At 42.5% G+C, this 20605-nt stretch overlaps 1 protein-coding gene and 1 non-coding gene across 2 annotated transcripts in view; one reads left to right on the top strand and one right to left on the bottom strand.

Moving 5' to 3' along the window:
• LOC128469652 (serine/threonine-protein kinase SBK1-like) overlaps nucleotides 1-20605 on the bottom strand; it is a 53559-nt gene that overhangs the window by 24027 nt on the left and 8927 nt on the right. Inside the window, exon 2 of the mRNA XM_053451473.1 lies at nucleotides 14409-14601. Coding sequence (XP_053307448.1) covers nucleotides 14409-14601 — 193 coding nt within the window. The remainder of the gene's footprint in view (nucleotides 1-14408; nucleotides 14602-20605) is intronic.
• On the top strand, nucleotides 11775-11900 carry LOC128470818 (small nucleolar RNA SNORA35). Its single transcript, XR_008346081.1, has one exon. It is a non-coding gene; the product is annotated as a small nucleolar RNA SNORA35 (small nucleolar RNA).

Here is a 20605-nt window from a genome sequence, read left to right as displayed (position 1 = left end):
TAATTACTTTAAATTTAGTTACATAAATATAAAAAAAAAAAAAAAAAATTCATATTCCTGCTGTATTACACAGCCATTATTGTGAGACCTTTAAGTCGTGTTATTTAGTGCACGTGTTTACTGAAATTATCATTCCATTAATATCTCTTTATGTGTTGTAAATCCAACTGTATAACCCTTTCTATAAATCATATTATATATCGTTATATGTGTAATTACTTTAAATTTAATTACATAGATAGAAAAAAAAATCATAATATCCATATATTAGTAATCCCTAAAGAACCACATGTCAAGTAATATTGTACCGTTTATATTTAGTCCAAATAAATAATAAATCTCCTTTCCCCAGAGTTGGGGCTTAAAGTATCTTTCAGATTAATAAAGTGTTCTTATTCTTCTTTTGGATCTATTTATCCACTTCAGAAAAAGAAGAGGAAAAAAAAAAAAAAAAAATTAATTCCCCTTTCACATCCTTTATACATTTAGATGGGCTATTGAATTTTATATTCTTGTAGCCACTTCTTCAGACTCTCTGGTGAATCAAATGTCCAACTTTTTATAATCATAAAGATTATAATTTTCACCGGATGAGCCCATCTGTAACGAATTGCGTTTTTCCTAAGTATTTCTGTAACAGATGCATATTGACGCCTTTTCATTCTTGTGTAGTAGGACAAATCCGGTAGTATTCTGATCTTGTTAAATGGTTCCTGCAAGGTCACTTCTCTGTGCGCTCTCAAGATTTTATCTTTTATTCGGGAGTTTATACAGCAGACCAAGATATCTCGCGGGATTTCTTGTGGTAAATTTGGAGCTTTAGCTGTCCTATGGTAACATTCCCAAATAGGTGTATGTCCTTCTTGATCCACTCCAATTTTTGTGAGGAAATCTTTAAGGAATTTCTCTAGGTTTTCGTTAGAAATTGTTTCTGCGATCCCTCTAAATCTCAGATTTAAGTATCTTGACCGATCTTCAAGGTCTGCAATTTTTTGTTCAAGTAAATCGATTTTTACACTGTGCAACTTAATGTTGTCTTGCTGTTGCGAGTCTACCATTATTAGATTTTCTATTTTCTCTTCATTTAATTTAACTCGGGTGGCAACCGCTAGAAAGTCGCTTTTTAAGTCTTGGATCTGTGTATGGATTTCTTGTTTTATCCTATCGAATTGTATATCTAGGGCTGCTCTCAACTGTTCATGAATTTGAGATGTCATATCTGGGAGTGGAGGCATCCTCGTATGTTGTTCCTCTTCACCAGAGCTTGATCTATTCATTACAAGCTCTGGATCTGACCTTTCGTTTTCAGGTCTAGATACTTGAGGGGAGAAAAAAGACAGTCTTTTATCAGGTCTATCTTTCTTGTCGTCTCTTTTATCCCTTTTTGGTTTTTCAGTAGTTTTCCTTGTCGCCATCCTGAACTACTTCTCCTCCTCGTCTCTTTGACTTATTTTAAGAGGATAAATCTGGCTTCCCAGTGTACTATTTATTAGATTTTTGCGATTCAAAACCTCATAGGGTGCCTATACGTTTAATTCTTTCTTTCTTTTATTCCTTTAGCGTGTCAGTGTTCTCCCGGCCCCCTGCTTTATAAGACTTGATATGTTAGGGTTTGTGTAATCCTCTTTAGATATATATAAAGTCTTCTCTAGCAATATGCCAGGGGTGTATGGGTAATATAAAGGAATATTACCAGACGGGAACTTGAGATAATTGGTCTCAATTTAATGGTCAGACAGTTATGCTCCACTCCGGAGATTTTGTATATGACAACTTTACCCCATAAGCATGTGGAGGCAATACTGCAAAAAAAAAAAAATGGTGTCTGTTCCAAAATGTTTTATCTTGTGATCTGCTTCTGGGTATCAACGTTAAGTTATTTATATGTAATCACCAACATGTGTATTACTATACACTGGGAACATATTGCAGAATACAACCGGACAGTCACTTGATGTAAATAGCCGCCATGTATATTAATAAAAATTTGTCTATATTGATGTGTCAGCCAGAACGTCTGTGTCCTTCTGTATATTCAAATATAAGAGAATAAACTTGTATATAGTCACCAGGACGCCATCAATCTTCAGATGCAGCTACTGCCTCCAACACCTCCCAGTGTTCCAGCACAAACACCAACTCCACAAACTCCAGGACCTCCACAGCCTCCTCCACAGCCTCCTCCACAGCCTCAAGATCAGCAACCAAGTTAACTCCACCTCGCTCCAAAAGGCAACTACTCAACAGCCCATTTATAACGGCAGCCCAGTATCGTACCACGTGGCCGCCAGACCGACTGCCTGCAGACCCGTCGTTCGTCCCCGTCGTTCGTTCGCGTCGACCGCGAGCCCACACCGCCGCCCGTCAAAGCCGGCCGTCCTTCACCTCGGCTGCTGCCATCAACGCCTCCACGGGGTCTCTTTCCGGGCCAGAGGCATCACAACCCAAGCTCCATCACGCCGCGCGTGCACACGTACAACGTGTTACGTCATCGCTCCACCCCCCACCAGTGATGGCCTCGGCTCATCTTATTACCCGCCTGGCTACTGACCCTGGCTACTCTCTTGGATTATGATTTCTGTTCACGATATTGTCAGGATTCGATCTTCGTTTGCTATGTATTTAATCCATGTTCTGTGTATTTATGTTCAGATGTGTTTGGTTATGCTGTATCTGTCTCCCCTACCTGAAGCCTATGCCATTACCACACCTGACCTAACCAACAGGCTTTAGTACCCTGCCTCCCTCACCTGAAGCCTATGTCATTCACACCTGACCGAATGACCAGGCCTATATCTGGACACTCTCCTGTTTGTTAGGTGCCTTTGCATTGAAGTTGGTGGACCGTTTTGCTCTGGCCCTGTGTACCTGATTCCTGACTTGCTATTTGGCTTCCTGAGGACCTGATCCTGACTTGTATCTGATCCTGAATGCTTCCTGTCTTCAGCCCTTTCAAGTGGGCTACCTACCTTGTGCCCTTTCAAGTGGGCTTCCTGCCTTGTGCCCTTTCAAGTGGGCTTCCTGCCTTGTGCCCTGTCCAGTGGGCTTCCTGCCATATGTACGTTTTCTTGCTAAGAGACTGTTTAAACTGTATTTGTTTGTCCTGCCATAATATACAATACATAGCATTACCTGGAATTCTGCCTGTGGTGTATTCCTTTGTGCCTGTCTGTCTTATCCTTCGGTTAACATGCATCACCGTCTGCAGACAGAACCCCAAGTATCCCCTGCAATGAGACTCCTACCCAACCTGATTACCCGGGCCCTGACAGATATATATATTTATTTTTTGCATCATACTTTCTGTCTCTGTCTGGTTCTTGGTCCCCATTACACAAGGACCAAGAATCCAAATGGTATAGCCAATCCACCCATACCTAATGTATTCACTAGGTTGGACCAGCAGGACCAGCATTTGAACCAGTTTGCACTAGCATTACCCTGCACCCCGCCAACCTGTGGCTGCGGCCATCCTCAGTCCCTGCTGCGGTACTGGTTGTAGTCTCTGAACCAGGCCAGAATATACTTTGAAATGGTGTCCCAGGCCTTTCATACAAACTGAAGCAAAGTTGGATTTATGATTTCTTTGCTGTTTGATAAAGCCCTAGCTTGGGCAAATCCCCTCTGGGAGACACAGAAACCCATTGTACACAATTACCCTGAGTTTGTTGCATCCTTCAAGAGGGTATTTGATATTCCGGCTCGCTACACCTCCATAGCTTATGTCCATTAAACAGGGTACGAAAAGGTTGCCAGGTATGCCATAGAGCTCCGTACCCTGGCAGCAGAGGTTGGCTGGAACAGCAAGGCTCTTGTGGCTTCTTTTTCACATGGGCTTTCCGATTCTATTAAAGATGAGATTGCAGCTAGAGATAAACCTAATGATCTAGAAGAACTGGTATCCTTTATCAACCTCTCTCTTTATCTCTGAGTCTGATACCAGACTCAGAGAGAGACCTCCTTTCAGGGAGTGCCTGCAGAGGCCTCCAGCACATTTGGCAGCGAGCTTTTCTTCCCCATCCATGCCTCCCACACCTCTCAGGCCTTCTGGTTCCAAGACCTTAGGCGGTGTGAAGCCAGTGCAGTTTGGTTTCACATACCTCTCTGTTGAGTAGACAGGCCTTTAGGAGGATGAATGGCTTGTGCCTGTACTGTGGCCAACAGGGTCACCTGTTAAAGTCTTGCCCAACCCGTCCGGGAAATGGCTGCACCTGAGGTCCTATCGGGGACAGACCTTAGGTGGCATTTCCGAGTCCCCGAAGATCCACAAAGACAAACCATTCTGATTGTTCTCTCCTGGACTGAGACATCCATATATACACAGGCATTACTCGATTCCAGGCCTGCAGGCTTGTTTATAGACCGTGCTTTTGCAACAAAGCACTCATACCCTTGCAGCCTCTCCGCTAGCTATCAAAGCCATCAATGGTAGACCCCTATAGCCTTCCCACCTTACACATAAGAACGTTCCCATATCTATGGTTGTAGGGGCTCTATATCATGAGATCATCAAACTGCAGGTGATTTCCTCATCCCATTACCCTGTCGTTTTGGGATATCTATGGTTACAGAAGCATAACCCAGCACTCGACTGGCACAATGTACATACACCCGACTCCAGGAAGCGTTCAAAATGTTGTCTACGTCTTTGGCCTCTTTATTGCCAGCTGAATACAGAGAATTCCAGGATGTATTTGACAAGGGTCAGGTCTGTGTTTTGCCACCACACAAGCCTTATGACTGGCAATCTTTTCAAAGCCCTGCAAATTTCATGCAAATCTGTATTTTCTGGGAACCAAACTAAATGTCACACCTATAGCCAAACCCTGTGAATGTTTTGCCACCAACATTTCAACAAAGAAAGGTTAGGTTGAGTTCTTGTCCACTTTTAAGGCTAGTAAATCTGTGCTATAGATACTGAGATATTAACCTCAAAAGTTGAAAACAAGGGTTTATACCCCAGTTAACATATTCATCAGACTTGAAAATCACTCCACCTGTCAGACTGTGAATATTACATTCATTAAGAATAACCCCTGTATCACAAGAGAGTTGTAATCACTACATTGCAGAGGTTAATTATTTTTAAACCTAACACAGTGGTTAAGTGACGAACTGAGGCCTAATCGTGTAACACTGAGCATGATGCTTGGCCATGTGACGTTGCATACCGGCGCCTGCAGTAGAAAGCTAGGAAACCATCGTAAGTGACTGGACTATTAAGAGGGTGTCACGTCTACCATAAACCGGAGCACTCACCGCGGAAGTTCTTCTCCTGGAGGAATGTGCCAAGAAGTAACCCCCAGGTATTCAATGATCCCAACAGTGAGGAGGCCCTGGAGTAGGTAGATGTGGAGAGGTAGATAGTCTCTGGGTATAGCTGGGGAGATCCACACGAAATAGGGAAAGCGGAGATAATCGGTCAGGGCACAATTCGCTAAATGAGGCGTCACAAAAAGTGCAGGGAATAGCGGAGAGCAAAACCAAACGCAGAGTCAGACGAGCCAGGGGTCAAAACACAGGACGTGTAGTCAGCCAGAAAACGGGTCGAATCCAAAGAGGGTAGTTAGACTGTCCAGGTCATACACGTGGAGGAACAAACACAGCCAAATCACAGATCAGAGGGTAGTCAGGACAAGCCAAGGTCAAATTCACCATAGAACGCTACTGAACAGGATAACTTGCAAAAGACCACACCAAGGTAGAGGAAACAGGGCTTCCGGATTTTTGGTGCCGGAATTTGGCGCCGGTAGCCACCACGTCCCCAACGCTGACGTCCATGCAACAGGGGGAGCACAACCGCCACGCCGAGCACCCAGCCTACACAAGGTAAGTGTAGCCGGGAACCGGGAGCAGGACGGATGGACGCAGGACGACGGGGGACAGAGTTGCGGGAGCGGGTGACAGAGGGCAGGAAATGGCCCTGATGTAGCTGAAAGGTGTAGAGCTCAATCGGGCAGTTGAGGAGATGAAGGGGAGGTTGATATTTAAGCTTAGGTGGTTGAAGGGGAAGTTGTGGTCTTAAGTGGCTGAAGAAAGCAGCTAGGGGAGAGAGGTAGTGGTTAAAGAGGGCAGTTGGAAATTGAGAGTTAGATGGAAAGCTCAGGTGGTTGAAGGGAGCAGTCAGGGGAAAATGGATCAGTTGGGGGACTGAGCTGGCTGAAGAGGGCAGTTATGGGGCTGAGGAGACTGAAATGGCAGATAGAGATGAAGGGGGCAGTTGGAGTGACACAAGGGGCAGGTGAAGGAAGTGATAGGACAGAAGGGGGGTCAACTAGGGTAGGTAAAGGTGCAGAGTCTGAGGTGGCTGATGGAGGAGTTGGGGTGAGGAGAAAGATGGGCCAGAGGTGGCTTAAGAGGACTGACAGAGAACATTTAATAAAAGGTATTATATGCCCTCTGTGTACCATTAGAAGTGTGGAAATCTATATATTGTGAGCTGGGATCATGTAACCACACAGTCTTAAGGTTTGATATACCACATAAGGCTAAAATATTTTTAGAATTGTAGTCCTTTTTATTAAAAGGTCTGAAAACAAACATAAATAAAACAAACAAAAAGAAAAGCCTTGCTCTCTGAGCACTTACTAACAAACAGCAACTAACTATCGTTGGACGGCTTACCCGCTAACAACAAAAACATTTAGCACAGACCTTTTTCGTTTAGGAACCGTTCAGCAGATTTGTTAGGAGAAAATGCAGTCTCACTCACTGCTTGTATGTTTCTCCCCTGAATAACTCACAGGGCTCCTTTTTGTAGCAGCCCCCTGCTGCTCATTGGTAACAGGTGAGTAACAATCTGAGAGAACCAGAACTCCTGGACTGGCTTCATCACCTGCTGCAAGTAAACTGTGGAGTGGAGCACTGGCCCTCCCTTCTCTCCAAATGCTCCACCCCAGGGACCCAAACATAACTACAACATTACCATTATTTTGTTGGTAACAAAACATTCTCCCTGGGGTTATCGAATACATTGCACTGCAGTATTTTGTGGGAAATGTACATGTTATCCACCACCATGCCCTGTTCCCTGTCACAATATGGATGGATGTGTATGTGTGTAAAAGTACATATGTATATACCCCAGCATATGTGATGGCCAGTCTTTATTTGAAAACAGTACATGTCAGGGTTTAACAAGTCCCAGGATATGTGTATCATTGCGTGTGTGTAAATTAACCCCTTCGCGACCTTTGCCGGTTCTGGACCGTCATGGACAAACGGTCGGAGAATGACCTTTGACGGTCCTGAACCGTCATGGGGTTAAATCGGCTCAGAAAGCAATCAAAGATTGCTTTCTTCGAGCAGATTGTGTTGCTGTAATGCCTCGACATAGAGGCATTCAGCAACACAGAAAAAAAAACCTCGGGGAGCAGTTAGATCGCTCCCCGGAGCTTTTTTATTAGTATAAAAAAAAGCCGGCAAGTCTTTTAAATATGGCGGCGCCATGCGAGGCGCCACACCAACTAAGTGGAAGAAACGACCTCTGATCGTTTCTTAAACGAAGCTTTTAGCGACATGGCGCCGCCGGTAAACTTACCTTCAAAGATGGCGCTGCCCTTCTCCTGGCAATGGCCTCAGAAGCGATTTCAAATCGCTCTCATCACTAGGGGGTGTTGCTGGATGCCATCAGCATCCAGTGATTGACACCCCAAGCCTAAAGATCACTCATAGTAACATAGTAACATAGTTCATAAGGTTGAAAAAAGACCAAAGTCCATCAAGTTCAACCTATATACATATTGTGTCCCTACCGTGTTGATCCAGAGGAAGGCAAAAAACCCTTATGAAGCAGATGCCAATTGCCCCATACCAGGGGGAAAATTCCTTCCCGACTCCAAATATGGCAATCAGAATAAATCCCTGGATCAACGTTCTGTCCCTATTAATTTACTATCCATAACTTGTGATATTATTGCTTTCAAGAAACACGTCCAGGCTCCTTTTAAACTCTTTTATTGAGTTTACCATTACCACTTCCTCTGGCAGAGAGTTCCATAGTCTCACCGCTCTTACTGTAAAGAACCCCCGTCTGTGCTGGTGTAGAAACCTTCTTTCCTCCAGCCGTAGAGGATGTCCCCTTGTTATAGATACAGTCCTGGGTATAAATAGGTCCTGGGAGTGATCTCTGTACTGCCCCCTTATATATTTATACATAGTTATTAAGTCCCCCCTAAGCCGTCTTTTCTCCAAACTAAATAACCCTAATTCTGATAATCTTTCTGGGTACTGCAGTCCTTCCATTCCCCTTATTACTCTGGTTGCCCGTCTTTGAACCCTCTCCAGCTCCACTATATCTTTCTTGTACACTGGTGCCCAGTACTGTACACAGTATTCCATGTGTGGTCTGACTAGTGACTTGTACAATGGTAGAATTATTTCCTTGTCATGGGCATCCATGCCCCTTTTGATGCACCCCATGATTTTATTTGCCTTAGCAGCAGCTGCCCGACACTGGTCGCTACAGGTAAATTTACTGTTAACCAAGACTCCTAAGTCCTTTTCCATGTCAGTCGTCCCCAGTGTTTTCCCATTTAATACATATTCCCAGCCTGGATTTTTCTTCCCCATGTGCATAACCTTACATTTATCCGTGTTGAACCTCATCTGCCACATCCCAGCCCAAGCCTCCAACCTATGCAGATCCATTTGTAATCGTGCACTGTCCTCTATTGTGTTAACCACGCTACAGAGCTTAGTATCGTCTGCAAAGATTGATACTTTACTATACAATCCCTCTACAAGGTCATTAATAAATATATTAAAAAGAATAGGACCCAAAACTGACCCCTGTGGTACCCCACTAGTAACAGTCACCCACTCAGAGTATGTACCATTAATAACCACCCTCTGTTTCCTATCACTGAGCCAGTTACTTACCCACATACACACATTCTCCCCCAGCCCAAGCATTCTCATTTTATGTACCAGCCTTTTATGTGGCACCGTATCAAATGCTTTGGAAAAATCAAGATATACGACATCCAGCGATTCTCCCCGATCCAGTCTTGAGCTCACCTCCTCATAAAAGCTGATCAGGTTAGTTTGACAGGACCGATCCCTTGTAAACCCATGCTGATATGGAGTCATACATTTATTTTCATTGAGATACTCCAAAATAGCATCTCTTAGGAAACCCTCAAACAGTTTACATACAACAGAAGTTAAACTAACAGGCCTATAATTCCCCGGGTCACTTTTTGTCCCCTTTTTGAATATTGGCACAACATTTGCAATGCGCCAGTCCTGGGGAACAGACCCGGTCACTATAGAGTCCTTGAATATTAGAAATAGGGGTCTGTCTATTACATCACTTAACTCCCTTAGAACGCGGGGGTGAATGCCATCTGGACCTGGTGATTTGTCTATTTTGATTTTTTTTAGGCGGCACTGCACTTCTTCCTGGGTTAGACAGGCGACATGTACTGGGGCATTTATCTCATCCTGCTGTATATTACCTGGCATTTCATTTTCCTCTGTGAATACAGCAGAGAAGAATATATTTAATAGATTCGCTTTTTCCTGATCCCCGTCTATAACGTCTCCCTCATTACTTTTTAAGGGGCCGACGCTTTCATTTTTAACCTTTTTACTATTTAGGAGAGTGATCTTGATTTGTTCGGTCAAAGGCAATGTTTATAAAGATTTGCCTTTGACCGGTAAAGACCTGCCTCCCTCCATCACTTGCTTTTAGTGAGGGAGAGAGACAGATCGTGAGAAAGCAGGTACACTTTGATAAAAACTTATCAAAAATAAAAATTTACACAAAAGGCTCTTATAAGAGCCCCTCTATTTTTTTTAACCCCTTCCTTATTGTTGATCACTGCATAGGCAGTGATATTGCACATCAGCACTTTTGTGCTGTTTGTGCACTTTTATTTTTATCCACATTTTTTATACTTTATATTTTATATTATTTCATATTATTTGTATCATTAACCCCTCCTTTGCTGTAGATCAGTCCTTAGGGGTTGATCCCATAGCAGCAGCACCTTTTATCTCACTGGTTTTTTTGTTGTGTTTTTTTGGCTAGGGGTTAATTATTTTATAATGCAGCGCGTGTATACTGCTGAGGAAGCGTATGCATTTTTGGCCTCAGATTCTGAGGCCACTGACACAGCGTCAGATTTTGATTTTGGTCAGTTCACAGATACATCTAGTGATGTATCTGTGGCTGCTGGGTCCACTGCCACAAGTAGTGGCATTGCACCCGAGGAGTGGGTAGTGCCCAATAGGTATACACCAGCTATCAGTATTGATGTTACAGGATTTACCCCATTGCAGCTTGTGCAGATTTTTTTGGGAGAAGATGTCTTGGGAGACATTGTCTCCCAATCCAACATCTATGCCCAGCAGTGCCGTGCTGCTAGCCCTGACTCCTATTTTTCAAAGCAGCCATGGACCCCCATAGACGTGCCAGAATTTCTTAAATTCTGGGCATTAACTATGCTAATGGAAATTATAAAAAAACCCTCCATCCGCTCCTACTGGAGCACTAGCCCCATCTTTAGTACCCCCATTTACACCCAGTCCATGGGTAGGAGAAGGTATGAAATGATTCTTCATTTCATGCATTTTAGCGACAACAGCCTGTGCCCCCTTAAGGAGCACCCCCAGTTTGATAGGCTCTATAAAATCCGCCCCCTGATGACCCATCTCGCTGCCAAGTTTGCAGAGGCTTATACACCTGGAAGGGAAATCTGCGTGGATGAATCCCTGATGAAGTATAAAGGAAGGTTGGGATTCAAGCAGTATATTCCTTCCAAGCGCTCCAGGTATGGCATAAAATTGTATAAGCTCTGCGAGAGCGGGACTGGGTATACTCAGGCCTTCCGGGTATACGAGGGTAAGGATAGCCACCTTGACCCACCAGGTAGCCCAGAACATCTAGGCACCAGTGCCAAGATTGTGTGGGACCTAATATTCCCACTTACGAACAAAGGCTACCACTTGTATGTTGACAACTTTTATACAAGCGTCCCTTTGTTCAAGTTGCTGTATTGTTTCGATACAGTAGCTTGCGGTACTATTAGAAAGAACCGCGTGGGTTTCCCACAACGTCTGGCACAAACCCGGCTAGGAAAGGGGGAGACCTCAGCTCTACGTCAAGGGGAGCTTTTGGCATTGAAGTTCAGGGACAGAAAAGAGGTGTGCATGCTGAGCACCATCCACGATGAGAGAACTGTGGAGGTTTCTGTTCGTGGCAGAGCTGGGGTCGCTAGAAAGCCAGTGTGCATCAGGGCCTATAACAAGAACATGGGTGGAGTTGATCTGTCAGATCAACTCCTACAGGCCTACGTCATTTTGAGAAAGATAAAGGCCTAGTACAAGAAGGTTGCAATTTATCTAATGCAAATTGCAACCTACAATGCTTTTTTGTTGCATGAAAAAGCAAATCCCGGAATGTCTTTTCTGCAATTTCAGCTTCGAGTCATTTCGGATATCTTGTACCAAGATGCACCTGGTCCCCGGGCGGTGATGGAGTCTAGCAGAATTGGGGCTACCCATTTTATTTTTGAAATTCCTCCTACAGAGAAGAAGCAGAATCCCCAAAAGAGATGCAGGGTATGCTACAGCAGGGGGCAAAGAAAGGACACCCCATTCTACTGTCCAGATTGCCCTGGAAAACCTGCAGTTACCTGTGTCGGTAACTGCTTCAAGCTGTACCACACGGCTGCCCATTTTTATTTTTTTTTCCCTGCTCTACATTTGTATTTTTTTCCCCATTTACTGCTATTTAGATGTTTTTTGCTGCACCATTTTTTTGCACTAATTTGCACTGACAAGTGACCCCTGTGTCTTTCCCATGGCATGAGGGAATCGCTTAAGGTGCTAGATCAAATCCCTTCTTGGAGAAAGGCCAGGCTTTCTTCTGCCCCATCTGAAAGTTGGGTACAAACCAAGTTTTGACCGGATGTTGTAAACAGTGAATTACGCATGTCTCAAATGTTACAGTTTAGCCCCCACACAACCTGCCAAACCCATGCATGTGGGGTATCGCTGTACTCAGGAGATGTTGCTGAACACACATTGGGGTGTTTGCCAGTGACATATACCAGAACCTGTATATCTATAACTAAAGTACAATTTGTGTGAAAAAAAAAAAAAAGAATTACTATTACAAAGTTTGACAAAGTGTGGTTGTATAATTGGTGCATGGAAAGGGTTAAAATAACAGCATTTGAAATACCCTGGGGTGTCTAGTTTTCAAAAATATATGGTTTGACGGGGTTAAATTGAGTTAACCGGCTTTAATGATGTTCCAAAGAGAAGATGGAGGCAGACTGACCAGATTTATTAAAAAAGGTTTGAAAATCATAAAACGCTGCTTGTACCTATTGCCCTATAACTTACAAAAAACAGCAAAAAAAAACATAAAAACATTACGTATTTCTAAACTCAGGACAAGTAGTAGAATCTATTTAGCTAGTTTTTTTACTTGCTTTTTTAGGTGAGTAAAAGACATAAAATGTGTTTTTTTCAGTTTTTCACCATGTTTTTTTTTATATATATATAGTAAATAAGAAAGCCCATCTTGTCCTGAAAAAAACAATATATAACTTGTGTGGGTACACTAAATGGGTAAGGAGAAAATGACAGCTGAACACAAGCACCGCAAAAGTGTCAAAACAGCCTCAGTCCCACAGGGTACAAAACGAAAAAATGAGCCCGGTCCTTAAGGGGTTAATATGTATATGTTTGTAAACAAATGCATGGATATATGTTTTTTGTGTATGCTTCAGAGATATAAAGAAAATGCAGGTTTAAATAGAATGATAATAAGGTGACATGTTTTTAAAGATCTCCTGTGTCCAGCCCACGTGTGATGGGAAACCACCCCACATTTCTTACATGCAATTAGATTGGCAGGTGCCATGACTTAATACTTATAATTTAAGTCTATTGATAATTTAGCAAAAAAAAAACTACTTTTTTTAATGCCAAACTAAATTTCTCGCTTAAATAGAAAAAAGCTGGGCAATACAGGTTAAATTCTTCAAAATTAAGTTTGGTCCCCTATGTGTTTCAGCTAATTATTAGCCACGTGCATTCGGATTTGTGCAAACTATTTTGTGTGTAGGAGGGTATATATAAATTATTAATAGGTAGAAGTATGCTTCTCAGTCTCCTTCCTTATCGTGGGGAATCAATTCTTGTCATATCATGTACCTTGTCCATCTCCTTCAATCATTTTCGTATTTTGGGGAAAGTTTAGTGCCCTGTACCATGGGGTTGCATGTGTCTACCCAGCACCCTACTACTGCTTCTGCCTACCTTACTCAAATAGATCAATTCGTCAAAATGGTCCAATGTGTGGAGAAATTCAGTCCCATAGCATGCTGCTAGATGTGGGTATAGTGCTGCTGTTGTTGCAGGAGGTCCTGCAATGCAAAATCTAGATTGTCTGGATTTCTTCCTTAACTTTGAGTTGCTGCTGTAAGTGAAGGTGAGTCCAAAGGGTGGCAGTGAATTGGGTTTCTGAATCACAAAAAAAACCTCTAAATTTCACCTGAACCGAATGGTTGGAAAACCAGAATTTGTTGTCCGAAAGCAAACACGACAAAAACTAGTAATTACATAATAGCACTAACATTGATGTTGAAAGCGAAATTACACATGCTATTATATTTAATTCTGACATGTCTATGTGCTGCTGAACTTTTAGGAGGGCATATGGCAGAGAACTAATAGGGGGACTGCTTTGATGTTGGATTACAAGGATTGTTATGTTAGAATTGCAGTACAACTCTCTAGAGTTTATAGTGTACAAGCAGAGCTGTCTTTACTTAATGTACGTATTTGTCTTTGGCAATTCTAGTTTTGTCATACCCTTTGAACGTATGTATTGTAAGAAGCACTTTGTAAATTGTTGGCGTTATGTAAATTAAAGGTAATAATGATAGTATATAGCAATGACTAGTTATTTGTGCATTGATAGTATTAGAAAAATACCTTTGTAGATTGTTGTGTTGTCAGTCACTCTGGTCTTGCGGAGTCCAAATTGCATATTAATCTTTAAAATTAAGGTTAATACTGGATGATGAGTCACTGACAAGGAATCATGGGTTGGTGTCTGACAAGGATGTGCATTTTCATCATTGGCACACTGTCACCTCTCTGGGTTAAAATTAAGTGCTACCCTCTGATCCTCCCAGACCCTACCCAGTAGTAGGACAGCAGCAGCATGGTATAGAGTGTGAGCTGCAATGAAGACAGGGGGGTATAAATTAAGAGGGAGAGTGTGTTGATTTGAAGAAAGTCCTACGGATGCTCATACATACAGTATTTCTACACCTACACACACATATAGACATCTTTACTGTCATATTACTTGTATCTTTTCCCTATTACAGTATATGATACTGCATTTATTTGACTAGTCATTCAAGACATCATTCTGTCTTTACCTTGTGACTGGCTCAGTGCAAGAAGTACGTGTCCATATGAACCATTTCCTAATTCCTTCACAATGATGTAATTGTCTTTAACTTCTTTCATAGGTAGATTATGCGATGTTAGAAGCAGCATATCCTCCAGGAAACTCTCACACTTTTCTCTCTCTTTCAGGTTCATATTTTCATCCATCTCTTCCTTTTTGTTCTGTATATAGAGCAAAGGATTAGTAACTATGACAATTTGAAACAAGAAGAAACAGTTCAAGGAAACAAAAAATATGAGAACCCGGTTTAAAATATTTTTACACACCTTTCCAACAAAAGCCACAAACAAGTACCTTTAGAGTGATGTATTCTGCCCCTGTGTCCCTGTGCTCAATGGGCCAGTTACAGGAGAGATTAATACTATGGAAGTTGTGTGGACTCTTCAAAAGAGGGGCTAACAGTAGATTTTTGCTATATGTTTAGTTTCCCAGAACAGACCTCCCATTCCTGGTCAGGGAAACATTCCAGTAAATCAGCCAGATGTAATGGATGCAACTAGGAAGCCTTATCTTGTCTTCTTTGTCAGGTCCTGGTCTCAGTCTCCCAAGGTAGACGCTGCTATAGCTTTTTACCTTTATGGATGATGCTGCCTCCTTCAGAGATCCCATGGAGAAGAAAATCGGCTCCTGTCTCTAAGAGGCATATTTAACTGCTGGAGCGGGGTACCATGGCCTTGACCTAATTTTCACGGGCATTAAAAGTTTTGCTAAACAGCATTCAAGGAGCATTGGAGTCTGGCGTCCATAGATCCAGAATCATAGAGGCCATGTCTTGACATCAAGATTGCTGCTGATTTAATTTCTGTAGCCTTGGTGGATCTAGTCAGGGTCTAGGCTCGTTTGATGGCAGTTAGGAGAGCACTCTGGCTGAGGTCAAGTTTAACTTTTGTGCCCTTTCTTTCCAGGTTGACAAGCTTTTTGGGAACAACCTAGATCAAGAGAGCTGTTTAAGGGGGCAGAATTTTCCTGACAGGCAATCATCTAAAGATGTGGGCCTCTTTCTTAACAGTACAGACCAGTGAAGGAATATTCCAGCAATACTGCAGTGAGAGGTGGTCAGTCTTCCAGCTCCTCCATGGGGTCTCATGGAAAATCTCAGTTTTTTCGCTCAACTTCTACTTTCCTCAGACACCTGGGCTGCCCACATTCTGGACCAATGGGTCAACGCTACTGTCAGAAGAGGATACATCCTGGGATTTCAAGACCATCCTTCCTTTGTAAGAAAGATGTCAGCGCTGGAATTCTATGTGTCCAATCTCTTAGATCAAGAGGTAATCACTCCTGTCCCAAGATGGCACAAAATTGGGGATACTTATTCCCTTTATTTCCTAGTGCCTCATGGAGGTTGGAGACCAATCTTGGAGATTCGTAAAAAAAACAAAAAAAACATGTCTTGTTAGTCAGAAGATTCAAGATGGCCTTCATCATATCAGTAGTTTGTCCAGGGGATTGCAATCCGGATCCTGGAATTATTAGGGTGGTTGATCGACTGGTCCAAGAGCCAGTTGACTTTTAACTGACATTTTAGCCAGTTTAACTGCTGCAGGTCCTTAACTCACAGCAATTGACCTGGAAGCACCCTAGACTTCCATGCTATTATTTTTTTTATTTTTTTTTTTTTTTTTTTTACTGTTTCAATGCTGTTGCTCCATATGATCACAGCATTGACCAATATTTAATCCCCACATTACGTCACAGAACCAATGAGCCAATTTGGGCATGACGTACTAGGTACATCACAGGACGTAAGGGGGTTAAGAAGGTTGGGAAGGATTTGCAAGGGTTACAACAATTTGGGGAAGCCAGCCATCTTAGAGAGATGGCATTATCCCCGAGAGAGACCACTGAAATTTCGACCACTTCCAAAATCGCCTTCCAACATCAGTTGGCCGTATATTTCGCTTGTGAAGGGGCGATAAATTGGACGGAATTTGTAGCCCCAGATATTTCATCGCTCATGTGTGGGTCAGTAATCTGCCCTAAATTTGCGTTCGGTAATGTCATATACCAATTAAAAGGGTGCAGAGGCATAAGCCAAATAATAGCTCAGCCTTACCCCGTCCGATGGTATGGTAGATGTCGACTGCATAGCCTTAGTGAGGAAGAAAAGCGCAGGTTTGGCCAACCCAATGCAGTGATCCATCGATGGCCCTCTGGGGGGAAATATAGGTAACTCCTGAACTCAATATACAGTTTTGCTGATTCTGCTGTAGTTGCAGAGATGGATGGCGGTAGTATTTCATCTCGGCAGCTGCCACAGTGGAGTGGATTATGATTGCAGGTCGGCTGGAGCTTAGTTAAAATAAGGCCACCTTAAATGCTTGCCTCTAGGAAGTCACCACAAGTTTGCAGATTTTGGCTATTTGGACGAATCTCCGAAAACAATCCCTAACTCAAACAAAGAGGATGAAAGTGAAGCAAAAAGCTAAGAATGTTAATCCAAAATCTGTGGGCTCTTTCACTCCCACTCACATCGACATTGGAAATTGGAGATTTTTTTCCAAAACAAACGAAAAATGTGCCTGAGTCGTTTTTGTACCATTTGCACATGTCTAATGGCCAGGCTTTGTATATGTGTATATTTAGACAGTCTATCCATTACTATTACTGTTTTAGGCCTAAAGGAAATAGAGTGAATCATTCTAAAAAAATTCTAAAAAAGACCCCTTCTGCAGTCTGCACCTGCCACAGACCCCCTATGTAGTCTGCTTGTACCTGCATGTTCTAGAGACCCCTTGGTGCCCCACAGCTGCTTTCTACAGATGACGCCAAAGAGAAAGGCTATGGCAGACAGCCATCTGCAACTGGACACAGCAACACCCATCTGTCTTGAGCACAGTCCCAAAACCTATCCTGCCCATGGACTTCCACCTGACCCGGCACCCGAGCCACTGAATAAAAAATACATGATAGTGTTCTATTATACTGTCCAGCAACAGAAAAATTTCCACGCCTATCCCTGATAGCAAGTACTTTGATCTGGCACAGCTACAAGATTTATGGCTATCTACTGTCATAGGGGCCTTTAAATCTATTATTTCAAGGCATGGGATATGTGAACAGTCTGTCTCAGGCAACAGTCCGCAATTTTCAAATGCTGCATTCCAAAACATTATGCAGGAAAGGGGTAAACCTCTGAATCCATATTTAAATCTAACAAATGGATATGTTGAAAGGTACAGTGAAGGAAAAAAATGTTTAATCCCCTGCTGATTTTGTACGTTTGCCCACTGACAAAGACATGATCAGTCTATAATTTTAATGGTAGATTTATTTGAACAGTGAGAGACAGAATAACAACAGAAAATCCAGAATAACGCATTTCAAATAAGTTATAAATTGATTTGCATTTTACTCAGTGAAATAAGTATTTGAACCCCTCATCTCCTGCTGTTACCTGTGTTTCCACCCGGCATGAATATAACATATTTCATTTGAACCCCTCATTTCCTGCTGTTACCCCTGTTTTCCACCCAGAATGAATATAACATATTTCATTTGAACCCTTTATCTCCTGCTGTTACCCCTGTTTTCCACCCGGTATGTCTGTATCCTGCCTGTCTCCATACCCTGCTGCTCTCAAAGGGTTAAATTAGGTTCCCTCTAGTCTAGCTTAATTGCATTTGTTAGCCAAGGTGTGAAACATCTGCCTCCAGTATGCAATCATCTTATCTGACCACTTGTGAGGCAGCCCTATAAATTCCTAGGCCTCACTTGGAAACAAGCTAGCTTGGAAAAGTAGCTGCTGTGGCCTCTCCCCAAGTGACCTCATCATAAGTGGATAGTTAAGAGTTACACTGGAATTAAACTGGAGGGAAACGACATACCAAGTATCACTGCAGAAAGCAGATTCAACACAGCATTGGAACCAGATCAACTCATTCCCATCCAAGCAGTCCTCTGATTTTTTGTCCAATTTTGGTCCAACCACACTCCTATCATGCTAAGCCAGCAAGTACATGCTGGAATCTGGATATGCCTGGGCATGATAGGATTGTGATTGCTGTTATCAATATTAAACAGCAAAATTAATATATATATATATATATATATATATATATATATATATATATATATATACCCTGTTTCCCGAAAATAAGACATACCCATAAAATAAGCCGTAGAGGATTTCTAAGCATTTGCGCAATGTAAGCCATACCCAGAAAACAAGACATTGTGATAGGCGTGGCTATGCGGCGTACCGGCACGGACAGCCCTTCTCATCTGCCCCATCGTGACAGCTGCTATCTCGGAGGTGACCGGAGAGGTGCGGGCAGCCCCATCAACAAGGTCGGCTCCCCCTGTCAGGTCTATATTTGAATAAATGTAGATTGTTGTACCATACTTAATCAACATAAGACATTCCCTGAAAATAAGCCATAGTGTGTCTTCTTGAGGAAAAATAAATATAAGACAGTGTCTTATTTTCGGGGAAACACGGTGTATATATCACAGTCCTATCAGGACCAGGCAGCCAGTACATGCTAGAACCTGGGCATGATAGGACTGTGATACCAGTTCGAGATGATGTGAGCTTTGTGACTTTGTGCATTATCCTGCTGCAAGTAGCCATCAGAAGATGGGTACACTGTGGTCATAAAGGGATGGACATGGTCAAAAACAATACTCAGGTAGGTTTAACCCCTTCGCGACCTTTGCCGGTTCAGGACCGTCATGACAAGAAGGTCACTAAATGACCTTTGACGGTCCTGAACCGTCAAAAAGTTAAATAAGCTTAGAAAGTGATCAAGGATCACTTTCTTCGCTTAAACGGCCTTGCTGCAATGCCTCGATGTCGAGGCATTCAGCAAGGCCGAGATCGGCATCGGGGGCCATATCTGGCCCCTCCCCGGGGCGTCAACAGCCGCCATACATTGTATGGCGGCGGACGCCCGTTTTAAAAGCGTTTAGGAGGCGATCAACGATCGCCTCCTAAACTTAAATGGTGTCGCTGGAATGCCTCGATCAGGAGGCATCCAGCGACACCAAACACTTACCTTTAGGTGGGCTGTGACCGCTCCGGAGAGCGGTCACAGCCGCAGCTGCCGGTGATCTTCGCCATCAAGTAAGATGGCGGCGGCCCGGGAAATAAAACAAGAGAGACGAAAAAGTTCGCTAGAGGGTCTCCAGACCCTCTAGAGAACTGGCTCCACTTGCTGGTTGAATACAGGTACTGCATTCAACCATGCAAGTCAATGGAGCCCAGCTTTCTAATCACTATGTGATTAGTAAAATATTCAAAAAAAAAAAAAAAAATGGAAAAAAAAAAAAAAATGTGCTAACATTTAAAAATAATTATGCAGTGATGTCACTAGATGAACCATCCAGTACCAGCAAAATGTGTAAAAAAAAATATAAAAAAAGTATTAAAAAAATAAAAAAAAATAAAAAAATAAAGTTTATTATTTTGAGCAAGTGCTAAAATTTCTCAAAAATCTCAAAGAGTTAAAATAAAAGCACTTCAAATACCCAAGGGGTGTCTAATATATAAAAAAAATGGCTGATGGGGTAAATTGGAGTGGCCTAGCTCACAGATAGGGCATAGGTACAGACTGACCAAAATGGAGAAAAAAAGCGCACTTCCCAAATGTGGCATTTTAAATCTGAAACAACCCGACAAACCCATGCATGTCGGGTATCACTGCACTCAGGAGATGTTCCTGAACACATATTGGGGGGTTGTTTGACAGTGACATATACCAGAACCAGAACCTGTATATCTATAACTAAAGTACAATTTGTGTGAAAAAAATTACTATTACAAAGTTTGACAAAGTGTAGTTCTATAATTGGTGCATGGAAAGGGTTAAAATAACAGCATTCGGAATACCCTGGGGTGTCTAGTTTTCCAAAATATATGGTTTGAATGGGTTAAATTGAGTTAACCCGCTTCAAAGATATTCCAAAGAGGAGATGGAGGCAGAATGACCAAATGACCACCTGAATTACGCATGCCCCAAAAGTAGCCTTTTACCAGCCAAACAATCTGACAAACCCATGCATGTGGGGTATCGCTGTACTCAGGAGATGTTCCTGAACACACATTGGGGTGTTGTTAGACAGTGGCATATACCAGAACCTGTATATCTATAACTAAAGTACAATTTGTGTGGAAAAAAAAATAAAAAAAATTACTATTACAAAGTTTGACAAAGTGTAGTTGTA

Source organism: Spea bombifrons, chromosome 12 (genome assembly GCF_027358695.1).
Source record: "Spea bombifrons isolate aSpeBom1 chromosome 12, aSpeBom1.2.pri, whole genome shotgun sequence".
Lineage (NCBI taxonomy): Eukaryota > Metazoa > Chordata > Amphibia > Anura > Pelobatidae > Spea > Spea bombifrons.
This window is presented reverse-complemented; position numbering and strand designations above follow the sequence as displayed.